Source organism: Phocoena sinus, chromosome 15 (assembly GCF_008692025.1).
Source record: "Phocoena sinus isolate mPhoSin1 chromosome 15, mPhoSin1.pri, whole genome shotgun sequence".
Classification (NCBI taxonomy): domain Eukaryota; kingdom Metazoa; phylum Chordata; class Mammalia; order Artiodactyla; family Phocoenidae; genus Phocoena; species Phocoena sinus.
Genome location: NC_045777.1, coordinates 67,578,942 through 67,591,562, shown reverse-complemented (window position 1 = coordinate 67,591,562; position 12,621 = coordinate 67,578,942). Strand labels below are relative to the sequence as shown.

The window sequence follows — 12,621 nt, the reverse complement described above, 5'->3', positions numbered from 1 at the left end:
GAAGCATTTTCCTTTCACTGCATTCTTTTGGAGCGTGTGGTATGGAGAATTCAAATCCTAGCTTGAGAGCCAGAGGGAGAGATGCCATCTTAAATGACAGAAAAAGAGGAAAGAGATGAAAAATGTAAAGATGAATATAAGGATTTGATCATGCTTTTTAGCCAGGAGTTTATTTCTGTGATCTCACTGACCACTTAGACTGTTCTTCCCTAGGTCGGGCTCTTAAAGAGCTGTCACAGTTTGGGACTGCATTTCTGTTGCACCTATTAAGTGATTTACCATGAATGAGGAGGTTTGGAGCTCTCCCCATCTTCATGTTGTCTATTCGTTTGTTCTTCAGTCTGAGGCAGCTTTTTTTAATCTCTGTTTGCTGACCAGGAGCGTGGGGAAGTCATTGACTGTGTGCAGGAGCTGAGCCACTCTGTGAACAAGCTCTTTGGCCTTGCTTCTGCAGCCATTGACAGATGCATCACATTTACGAACGGCCTGGGGACCTGTGGCCTGCTGACAGCCCTGAAATCCCTCTTTGCCAAGTAAGGCTGGGGGGAGTGGGGTCAGGGCCAGCCTGACTGGAGAATGATGTCTCTCCCAATTAAAAATGTGTGTGTCCTGTATTCCTGCCGTGAACCCGGGAGAGGCACTTGCACCTGAGCCCAAGGGGGTGTTCTTAAGGATGTTAAGAACACTGTGGCACGTTTGTAAGGGTGGAGCATCTGAAGCAACGTGAATGTCCACCCATTTGGAAATGGCCAAATAAGATACGGTATATTCATACGAGGGGAGTTCCCTATGTGGCAGTTAAGGTGTTAATTAGATCTATACATAACAACATGGATAGATCTCAAAACATACTGCTGAGTGAATAAAAGGTTGCAGAATACTGTATAGAGTCTCATACAGTGTGTGAAAAGAATATACAAAAAATAGAGTATATTTTCTGTAGCAGGGTTCGGCAAATTTTTTCTGCCAAGGGCCGGATGGTATGTATTTTAGGCTTTGAGGGCCTTACAGTCAACAGAGACTTTTTTTTTTTTTTTTTTTTTTTTTTTTTTTTTTTTATAATCAAATGTACTCAGTTTTTTTTTTTTTTTTTTTTTTTAAATTTATTTATTCATTTATTTATTTTTGGCTGTGTTGGGTCTTCGTTTCTGTGCGAGGGCTTTCTCTAGTTGTGGCAAGCGGGGGCCACTCTTCATCGCGGTGCGCGGGCCTCTCACTGTCGCGGCCTCTCTTGCTGCGGAGCACAGGCTCCAGACGCGCAGAGCTCAGTATTTGTAGCTCACGGGCCCAGCTGCTCCGTGGCACGTGGGATCTTCCCAGACCAGGGCTTGAACCCGTGTCCCCTGCATTGGCAGGCAGACTCTCAACCACTGCGCCACCAGGGAAGCCCCAACAGAGACTTTTGTAGTGCACTGCCCTAGTAGTAGAAAAGCAGCCAGAGACAACACATATATGAGTGGATGTGGCTCTGTTCCATTAAAACTTTATTTACAGAAAACCAGGAGTGCCAATTCCTGTTCTAGATCTTTTTTTGTCACTTTAAAATGCATTATATATTCCTATAGCATAGAGGTCAGCAAACTCTAGCTCATGAGCCAAGTCTGTTTTTGTACAAGTTTTTGTAAAAGCTATATTGGAACGCCACCATGCCCATTCACTTAACTATGGCCTGTAAATCCTCACTATAAAGTTAGAGTTGAGTAGTTAGGACAGAGACCTTGTGACTCTCAAAGCCTAAAATACCTGGACCTTAACAGAAAAAGTTTGCTGAGCCCTGATGTGGAAGGTTAGGCAACAAACTCAAAACACTGGTTGTCTTTGGGGAGATGGGGAGGGACTAAGGTGGTGGTCATAGGGGATTTAGCTTCATTTGTTATTTTCTGATTTTTTTAAAAATTAAAAATATAAATTAATTTATATTTAAAATGTAATTAAAAATATAAAATAAAAAATATATAAAATCATGCTAAGTGAAAGAAGCCAGTTACAAAAGACCACACGTTATATGATTCCATCTATATGAAATGTCCAGAACAGGCAAATCTGTAGAGACAGAAAATAGATGAGTGGCTGCCTAGGGCTGGGGAGAGGGGAGTATTTGGAGGAGATGAGGGATGACTGCTAAAAGTTATGGGGTTTCTTTTCGGGATGATGAAAATTGTTCCTAGGTTGATTGTGGTGATGGTTGCACAACTGGTTTTTGTGACTACCCTAAAAACCTTTGAATTGTGTGGTATGTGAATTAAATCGCAATAGAGCTGTTAAAAGAAAGAAAGAAGGGGAAACCAAAATTAAGTTTACTTAGAAAAAAGAAAAAGAAATCAATATAAGGCTGGATTCTCTGACCTGTGTAATTGAGATGTAAGGGCCCTCAGGAGGTTAGATGCTTTAGTCTCTAGCTTCTAGACAAATACATTCTTAGGCTCTCCAAGAAATCTTGTTCTAGAATGAAGTTGCCACGAGTCTCAAGAAATTCCTCATACTGAACTGAATGCTCTTTTGCTGCTGTAAGTTTAGGGAGCTCTTGTCATTCCAGAAATGCTGAGCATGCCCCTGTGAGCTCTGAGGGTCCTTGGACCCAGTACTGTTGGTCACTGCCATGGGCAGTCTGCACCTTCCAGGGTGGCTCACAGGAAGGCACTGAGGGCTGCGAGATCATGTCCCCTGCGTAAGACAGGGGGAGCCAGGTGAGCCCAGACATGTCCCTCAGAAAGAGAAACATCAGCAAAAAGTTTGTTTTTTTTTTTCCGGTACTCGGGCCTCTCACTGTTGTGGCCTCTCCCGTGGCAGAGCACAGGCTCGGGACGCGCAGGCTCAGCGGCCATGGCTCACAGGCCTAGCCACTCCGCGGCATGTGGGATCCCCCCGGACTGGGGCACGAACCCGTGTCCCCTGCATCGGCAGGCGGACTCTCAACCACTGTGCCACCAGGGAAGCCCATCAGCAACAAGTTTAATGAAATAAAATTTATCTCTTTCTCTCTCTGCCACCATCTGGGATCTTGTGGATAAAATAATTTTTTTTGAGATCTAAAAATTTTATTATAAAATTTAAAAAGTAATGCTTCTAGAAATACATATATATTTAAATATGAAAAGGTGTAAAAAGGTGAAAGTGTTCCTTCTTTCCTGCGCATCCTTTGGCAGTCCTCAGGAGTCACAAGTTTTAAACATTTTGCTTTGAGTCTTCTCATTCTTCTCTCCAGACTTTAAAGATTTTTTTGTTTATCACCTTTAACTATTATGTCTTGACGCAACTCTGAAAGGTGAGGAACTGAGCCTCCTTGAGGCTGGTGCTGTCTCTTATCCCCTCTCCTCCCAGCTCTTATTGGTGATATTTTCACTTTTAGTTCTTCTGTTGGTTACTTCAATTACTTCATTTAAAAAAGTAATACAGGGGCTTCCCTGGTGGCGCAATGGTTGGGAGTCCACCTGCCGATGCAGGGGACATGGGTTCGTGCCCCGGTCTGGGAAGATCCCTCATGCCGCGGAGCGGCCGGGCCCGTGAGCCATGGCGGCTGGGCCTGCGCGTCCGGGGCCTGTGCTCCGCAACGGGAGAGGCCACAACAGTGAGAGGCCCGCGTACTGCAAAAAAAAAAAAAAAAAAAGTAATACAAATCCATATTAAAAATTCAAAATGTACAAAAGGACATATGATGAAAACAGGTCACCTGCTCTAGAAAGGAAGGTTTTGAAGCTACCAAGACAGCTGATGTTTATAACATTAGGGAAATGAGGATGATGCTAACTTGCCCAGGGTTCAAGTGGGACCTTGTTCAGGAGTGGGGAGGGTGTGGGGATGGTGTTCAGGAAGGCAGGGATAGGGAGGATGGAGGACGCAGGCAGAGCAGGAGGAGATTGGCCTAACTTGCACTCTGCTGAAGCTGTAGAATATAGCTGCTGATGGGGTGTTGCAGGGTGAGGGGTGTTACAGCTGTGATGGGAGCCTGGGCCCTGGAGTTGTAGCCACCTGGGCTCAGATCCTGTCTCAGGCACTTACTAGCGGGGACCTTGGGTGGGTTAGTGTGCCTTTCTGAGTCTTGGTATCTTTTATTTGGGTAAACTGATGGTGATAATATCTCCTTTCCATGGTGGTTGTGAATATTGAGTGAAAGCATATAATTAAAGCACCTAATGCAGCAGCTCTTACATGGTAGAGACACTTGGAAACATGTATTGTGAGAGAATCAGAAGGTTTTGGTACAAATGCCATAAAAATGTGATGTGATACACATATCACGTGCGAGCCCCGCTATGGCTAAACAGTCACCCCCCGTCTCCCCCTGGCCCCGCCTCAATGCTCAGCGGCTGCTCACTGTTCCGGGGACTCTGTCGGGAGGTTCTGTGGAGCTCACGTCTTGTTGGACGGAGTGTTCTTCTTGTTTAACGTCCTTCAGCTAAAGCACAATTAAAAGGTTCTTCAACAGCTCCCTGTCAGTGTGTCCTGAGGGCCCTCCCCCTCCCCCAAGGAAAGCTGTCACCTCTCTGGGTGCAAAGGGAAGGTGCTGTCCGTGGCATTTTGGTTTTGTAGCTTTTCGGCCCTGTGTGAAGGGAGCAGCAGCGGCATTTGTCCCTCAGTGGAGTGGTCTGCAGCAGTTCCTTCCACTTGCTTCTCTGAGCGGCCTTTCTCTCCACCACACAGACTTACTCTTCAGAGCCGTGCCCTGGGTCATCACAGCCCACTGTCCTCACTAGAGCTCGTGGTTTGGGAAGGGAGAGAGGCGAGACTTCTTGTGATGTATGCAGGTGTCGTGGGTTTTAGGGAGCCTATTGGCTTCCAGAGCACATGACCATCCACCCCTGTCCTCCTTACCACACCCTCCCAAGGACTTACGTGTTCATGTTCCAAGAACTGTACAGCTGGCCCTGTGTATCCAGTGTTCCTTATCTGCGGGTTCAACCAACTGTGGATCAAAAATATTCAGAAAAAAAATTTCCAGAAAGTACCAAAAAGCAAAACGTGAATTTGCTGCATGCTGGCAACTCTTTATGTAGCATTTACATTGTATCTACAATTATTTACATAACATTTATGTTGTGTTAGGTATTATAAGTAATCTAGAGATGATCTATTAAAGTATATGGGAAAATGTGCCTAGGTTCTATGCAAATACTATGCCATTTTATATAAAAAACTTGAGCATCCATGGATTTTGGTATCTTTGGGGGAGGAGGGGGGCAATCCTGAAATCAGTCTCTCATGGCTGCTCAAGGAGTACTATACATAAAAACGATACCACTGCACATCAACTTTCATTTTATACTTTTCAGGGAGCTTTTGTGCCTACTATTTCATTCATTTCATTTTATTTTATCATCATGACAACTCTGTGGGGCAGTACAGAAGTCATCATTAAGTCAATTTTAAAGATGAAACTGAGGCCCAAAGACAGCTAGGTACTTGCAGTGCAGGTCTGTCATTGACTCAGGACCTATTTCTGGATGTTTCCTTTATGCCCAGGTCTGTGTTAATTCCTGGGGATACGATTATGACCTACAAATGGATAGTCCCTATTCTCCCAGAGCTTCTAGTCTGATGACAGCAATAAACACTAAACACATACATTAAATAAGCTATTTAATTATACTTGTGTTAAGTGCTATGCAGGAAAGTATGTGGTATAGGTGGGAGCAGACAGCAGTCTGTGAGGGAGGACTTTCAGTTTTGAATCCAGTTTCATGCTCCTGTACCATTAAAGTCGGGCTCTTGCCTGCCATGGAGCTTGGCTGTTTAATCTAAATTCAAGGATTTGAGTGGTATAGAAGTACCCTGGATATCAGTGAACTGCCTTATGGTATCCTAGGTGACAGTTGGGTATTATAGTGGGACCATGACGTTTTAAAACAGTTCTTTGAATCAGCTTCCAAAGAAATGCCCCTGTTAGGATGAGGGAGTAATTAACCAGCATCATCTCTCACCTGGTTGGTCAGAGTCTTGGTCTTAGTGGCCATCCCCTTCCCCCCTCATCTTGAGCATCTCTTAAAGCCGCTCTGCCAGGTGAGAAAGACAGTCTTGCCACATAGAGGAGACCTTTTTGTGGTCAGAGCTTTATAAGTAGTGACAACGCTTGGTAGGATAGCCTCTGAAGGTGCTCTCAAGGTCATTAGCAGTTTGTCCCAAGCTGTATAATTCCAGGTGTCTCTAGGTCTGAGGAGTTTATGATGATACCACTGTCATTTTTTTCTGTCCCCATAGGTATGTGTCTGATTTCACAAGTACTCTCTACTCAATACGGAAGAAGTATAGGCTGGATGATATTCCTCTCAACTCCCTTTTTCAGGAAGATTGGGCGGCTTTTCAGAATTCCATTAGGTAAAGTGGGGGTAAACATGCATAATATAGTATATAAAAATGATAAATGTGTGTGTAAGGCGTTCTTTTTTCTCTCTTTCACTGCCCCCCGTTTTTTAAAGCAAATACTCTAGACTCTGAAAACAAGCCAATAAACAAAAAAAACAAGGCAAACCAAACAAACACCAAAAAGACCCCTCTTGGCCTTAAAATATTTTTAAAAGTTCTTTATGAAGTCATCTCCTTTGGTGACTTAAGTTTTTTTATGTTTGGTTTGAGATTTTTTTTTTTCCCCTTAGCCTATAGTTTCTACAAACGTAAAATAAGTTAGAGCTTTTATTTTAGAAAATGCACAGCTGATTAGATCCTGTTTCTGGATCTGTGCCACAGAACCAAATGGTAAGTCAATGCTATTTGGCCTGCAAAGAGCCGTGTAAGAGTTCCGTGAAAGGCCTTGAGGTGACCCTCCCAAGTCGTTGTTGACAGACAGATTCTGGCGTAGCCTGTGTGACCTGTGGGCCACTAGGTAGACACCATGTTGCCCTAAGCCCTGAGGTCTGGTGGGAGTGTGATTGGCAGAGGCCTGAGGAGTTTGGCCCTTGATGTGTCCAGCCTGAGGGAATGCCCTGGCAGTCCAGTGGTTAGGACTCCGTGCTTCCACTGCAGGGGGCACAGGTTTGATCCCTGGGTGGGGAACTAAGATTCCGAAAGCTGCACGGGGCGGCCCAAAAAAAAAAAAAACAAAAGACGGAAGCTCTGGAAGCACTGGGCCTGCATCATCCCAAGGCTGTGACCCGAAGCCTCGGTTGACTAGGTGTATGTTCTCTGTTGCGCTGTGGTTCTCCCACTCCTATGAGGTCTAACAACTACTATCAGCCTGAGATAAAAATCGATCTAGAAATTTCTTTTCCTTACAACCATTCTTTGCAGACATATATTCTGAAAAGGCAAGCTGCTCTCCCCCCACTTACATTTCTTGCCTGACCCCTGGCCTAGGTGGTATGTGCAGAGTGCCCATGGCACATGTGGGTCTCAGTGCAGATCCAGACCCTCCAAAACCTGTCTTTAATCAGGGTAAACCCGGGGCCTCCCAGGACCATTTGGAGTGTCTCCTCATGGGCTCTGATCTGAACTTTTTTTTTGGATGAAATTTAATGTTCTAGATACTAATATCCCTTATCAGCTGTGGCAGCTTGGTACACCAGAAAATATTATGTGCAAGGTTGTTCTCTTGTAACTGGCGTGAGTGGAATATTTCACTTTCTCATAAACCTTTCTTATGATGGAATGCCTAGATATCCTGGTGATGATAGACACTTTTAGAGAAAGTTAAAAGTTAACTAGACCTAAGATGTTTTTAATCCTTGGATTTGTCCTGACATTATAGTTTGGTGTTGAAGGACTCAGTAGCTGGAGTTTGAGGGCTAGCATAAAATGACTTGAAAATTAAAGGATTATTGAATACAGAAATGATCATTCAGGCTTATCTCTGAGAAACAAATGGATTAATCTTCATCTGCCTTTCATGTGATCAGAGAGAAACAATTCTAAGATCAAAACAGTTTTCTCTTCTATGCCTGGCAAATAGCAGGCAGCTCACAAATATTAATGAATTTTGGTTTTTAAATTTTAGATACAAAGAATTTCCAACCCATTTTATTTGTTTGTTTGTTTTGTTTTGTTTGTTTTGCTTTTTTGTCCACGCTGTGCAGCTTGTGGGATCCTAGTTCCCTGACCAGGGATCGAACCCGTGCTCCCTGCAGTGGAAGCGTGGAGTCTTAACCACGGGACCTCCAGGGAATTCCCTCCAACCCATTTTCTTAAGGACAAAGCCCAAAAGCAACCTCAGTATTTTTGGAAATGTAAAATTATTTGAGATCATGTTGGATAGAATTGTGATTCATAGCAGAGAGACCCATGACAGGAGGATATTAGAAGGGACCAGCATTTCCCTTTTACATGAATTACTAATGAATGGAACGTTTCAGGTAGGCCCTCAAATGGTTAACTGCTTTCCCACAAACCAGCACACCACCAAAAGTGGTGAATAGTTAGAATTTTTATGAATGGGACAATGTTTGTCCTGTAAATGTCGGCATTCCAGATACTTGAAGTGCTTTTTGTTTCGTTTAGGATAATAGCCACCTGTGGAGAGCTCCTGCGGCAGTGCGGGGACTTGGAGCAGCAGCTAGCCAACAGGTAGGAGAGGGCTGTGGGCCGGCCCCTGGGCTCTCAGCTGGGGAAGACCTTGATAGAGTGCGCAGCACCATCTGAAGCCACAGAGCTTGAGGACTCTCTGTACCTAGGATACGAGGTGTCAGTGTTGTCACCATTCAGCATTTATTGAGCACCTAAAAGGAGCAAGGCTCTGACCTCCTTGGCACATAACTTTAGTTAGATATGGAAGTTTCAGCCTAAATGAGGAAGCAGTACATGTTGTCTCCAAATTATGAGTGGGCAGGGCTCCCGCTGCATGTTTGCAAGTCAGTTATTGGGGATGGAAAGTTATAGGCAGTGCGAGGTCCCCTGGGCCAGCCCACAGAATCGGGATGAATCCGGCCAGCCTGCCTGCTGGGTTCTGCAGTAGGATTCTGTGCTGCGGAAGCCGGTGTGTGTGTCAAAGGAGGATTTCTGGGGTCAGGCCTAGGAACGGCCCTCCTGCCCCCTCCATTCTGATACCTGCCAGGGCTTTTACACTACCCCGAAGTGACCCCATTCGGACCTGCTTTTCCCTCCAAGGGCTTCAGGCTGCCCAGATGTCCTCACTTCTTCAGCGGAATTTCTGATTGCCTCGGTGCAGCTGCTTTCTCTGTCCTGCAGGAGTTCAGGGGAAGAAATCTGTTTCCTACAGCGGTGTTAGGGCCTAGTGGCAGTCCCTTCACCTCTTTCTGGGGTAACTCAGAAAGTTATCTCTGCAGGAGGGAATCTCTGGCAGTGGTACAAAGTGAAAAGCAAGCTGAGGCCTCGAGACTGGGTGGGCAGTAGGGCTGAGCTGCTGGGGAAGGTCGTCAGACCGGCCGCAGGGTCAGGGCTCTGAGTTGGTCATTTCTTCTCCTCGCCACTCTCTGTCTCCTTTCATTTCTGAACCCACGGGTTGCCTTCAAGTCCCAAGATTTTTCACCATGGTTCTCATTATGGAGAAAGCCTTGCGGGGGCCAGGGGTGCGGGGGTGGGTTGGAATGGGCAGCTGTTGCAGTTCATAGCTCCCAAACAGCCCAGCATAGAGCTCATGTGACTTCTTGGAATGAATAAAACCAGAGCACCACAAGCATACAACAGAGTGTGTATAAATAATATAAATGACGAGGTGAACGCCCCCTTCCTCCCTCCCCAATCCCACACACAAGTATGCTCATGTTTATATGCACGCGTGTGTGTGCACGCAGACACGCACACTGTGAGGGAGCCTATGGCGGAAGGGTGAGTAGGTCTGGGTTCACGAAGGGCCCCTAAGAAAAGGTGAAAATTTGACATTTATATATTTAAAAGAAAGCCATGTAGCTTATTAGTTTCTTAATTACGATGGTAATTACAGCCTGGGCCCAGCTCAAAAATTAAAAGTTCACGAGTGTACAAAGTATTAAAAACTGAAAATCTACTCACCCCAAAAATTCTTGAGAAGAAACGTTAACAGCCCCCCTGCCCCCATCGCATTTGTTTTTTTTTGTTTTGTTTTGTTTTTTGCAGTACGTGGGCCTCTCACTGCTGTGGCCTCTCCCGTTGCGGAGCACAGGCTCCGGACGCGCAGGCTCAGCGGCCATGGCTCACGGGACCAGCCGCTCTGCGGCATGTGGGATCTTCCTGGATCGTGGCACGAACCCGTGTCCCCTGCATCGGCAGGCGGACTCTCAACCACTGTGCCACCAGGGAAGCCCCCACATCGCATTTGTTGAGCTCTGCCATGAAAGGCTTTACATGAATTAACTCCTTAATCCTCCCAGGGCGTCCAAAGAGATAGATACTATTCTTACCCCCATTTTTACACATGAAGAGACATTGAGGCATAGAATTTGGCACCGGTAGTAACTTTTTAAGTAAAAGGAATTATCTGTGGAAAGAGCTGTGTCTGAGGTGATGCACCTAAGAGGCAGTGATCTGAACCTGGACATCAGCTGAGTCATCCCGAGTGTGTGAGTATCACCTCCACACTGTCCTTCCTCACAGATGAGTGTCCGTCCTCAGACTTGGGTTTCTCTGCATATATATCAGACGTCTTTCCATATCAGAATGTATAGACTTGCCTTAATCTTTTAATGAAGGTAAGTATTACCTTCTAAAGGGTAAGGAAGGATCTGGTTAAGAAGGTGAATGGGGGCATGACAGATAAAGGTTGAGCCCCTCTAACTGCATTTTGCAGCCCAGAGAGGCTGAGAGCCTGGCCCGAGTTTTGGTGTGAGATGAGAACAGATTGGGTGTATCCAAGGGAGCCTTTTTAAGAGGTGACGTCATTCTGGAAGCACTGAGCCTGGAAAGGGAAAAGAGTAACAGTCATCATCTGTGTTCCCATCAGGGAGCCTATGCATGTGACTGCCACCTATAAAGCTTATCTCCCTGTCGGTTTCACTGGCAGACCCAGACTGCAACTTAGGACCACTCCCCTCAGGTGGCAGAGGCAGTAGCTCGAAACACTGCAGATTACTTCAGTAACAAGAGTGACATTGGCTACTGGGCTTTTAAGATCACCTGTTTGCAGACAGAGATCGTTTTGTGATTAGTGGGGCGAGTAAAGCAAGGTTGAGTTGGGTGTCACCCGAGGGATTTCTCTTGTACTTGGGTGACATACAGGGAGATTGCTGTGGTTCCTCTATACTTCTATGGTGCCCACTGCTTATTTTTGGAACAGAGGTATTTTCACTAGGACAAGGCTTTAGTGGCACAGTTCAGTGGGACAGTGAGGTTTGGGGAATCCAAAATAAGTGTCCAGGTTCCTATGGCTGAGGAGTGGGCAGCAACTTTTCCAGAAAAGGAGATGAGTTGAGGAAGGAGATGGAATTGGGATGTTAGTCCCTCCCTCCTCTGCTCATACTCACTGCCTTCTCCTGGCTCAGCAGGTAGCACAGCACTGGCACATAATGGACTCTCCTGTTAATCTCTGAGCTTCTGAGGGCAAGCTCTATGTATAATCATCTGATAATCGCCAAGACCTGGCTTAGAGCCCATTAAAGTGATGAGAAAACGTTTCTTTTTTTTTTTTTCTTTACTTTTGGCTGCGTTGAGTCTTCGTTGCTGTGCACGGGCTTTCTCTAGTTGCGGCGAGGGGGGCTACTGTTTGTTGTGGTGCGCGGGCTTCTCGTTGCAGTGGCTTCTCTTGTGGAGCACGAGCTCCAGGTGCACGAGCTTCAGTAGTTGCAGCATGTGGGCTCAGTAGTTGTGGCTCACGGGCTCTAGAGCGCAGGCTCAGTAGTTGTGGTGCACGGGCTTAGTTGCTCTGTGGCACGTGGGATCTTCCTGGACCAGGGATCGAACCGTGTCCCCTGCATTGGCAGACGGATTCTTAACCACTGCGCCACCAGGGAAGTCCTGAGAAAATGTTTCTTTTTATTTTTTTTGCGGTATGCAGGCCTCTCACTGCTGCGGCCTCTCCCGCTGCGGAGCACAGGCTCCAGACGCTCAGGCTCAGCGGCCATGGCTCACGGGCCCAGCCGCTCCACAGCATGTGGGATCTTCCCGGACCGGGGCACAAACCCGTGTCCCCTGCATCGGCAGGCGGACCCCCAACCACTGCACCACCAGGGAAGCCCATATTAGATTTGGTTTTTATTCTAGAGCACACTATTGTGACATTTTAAAGTATAATTTTTTAAAAAATTAATCAATTTTTGGCCACACTGGGTCTTTGTTGCTGCACGCGAGCTTTCTCTAGTTGTGGTGAGCAGGGGCTACTCTTCATTGCGGTGCGCGGGCTTCTCATTGTGGTGGCTTCTCTTGGTGTAGAGCACGGGCTCTAGGCGCGCGGGCTTCAGTAGTTGTGGCACACGGGCTCAGCAGTTGTGGCTCGCGGGCTCTAGAGCGCAGGCTCAGTAGTTGTAGCTCACGGGCCTAGCTGCTCTGTGGCATGTGGGATCTTCCCGGACCAGGACTCGAACTCGTGTCCCCTGCATTGGCAGGAGGACTCCTACCCACTGCGCCACCAGGGAAGTCCCTTAAACTATAATCTTTAATACTAAAAACATTCCCAGCATAACTGTTTTTCTTCAGCTTGGATGGCAGACTGATGCCACTTGCCCCTGGCAGCCTGAGACTGAGACACATATTGCAGTAACCTCAGGAAGGAGAGCTGACTTCCCGGAGGGCAGAGACGAAAGCTCAGCTGTCAACTTCCTGCTCACC

At 46.4% G+C, this 12,621-nt stretch overlaps 1 protein-coding gene across 6 annotated transcripts in view; it reads left to right on the top strand.

The window, feature by feature from the left end:
• COG7 (component of oligomeric golgi complex 7) overlaps window positions 1–12,621 on the top strand; it is an 86,667-nt gene that overhangs the window by 40,139 nt on the left and 33,907 nt on the right. For all 6 annotated transcript variants that reach the window (XM_032604129.1, XM_032604130.1, XM_032604128.1 and 3 more), the window contains 3 exons: window positions 379–533; window positions 6,196–6,312; window positions 8,425–8,490. In XM_032604129.1, coding sequence (XP_032460020.1) covers window positions 379–533; window positions 6,196–6,312; window positions 8,425–8,490 — 338 coding nt within the window. The remainder of the gene's footprint in view (window positions 1–378; window positions 534–6,195; window positions 6,313–8,424; window positions 8,491–12,621) is intronic.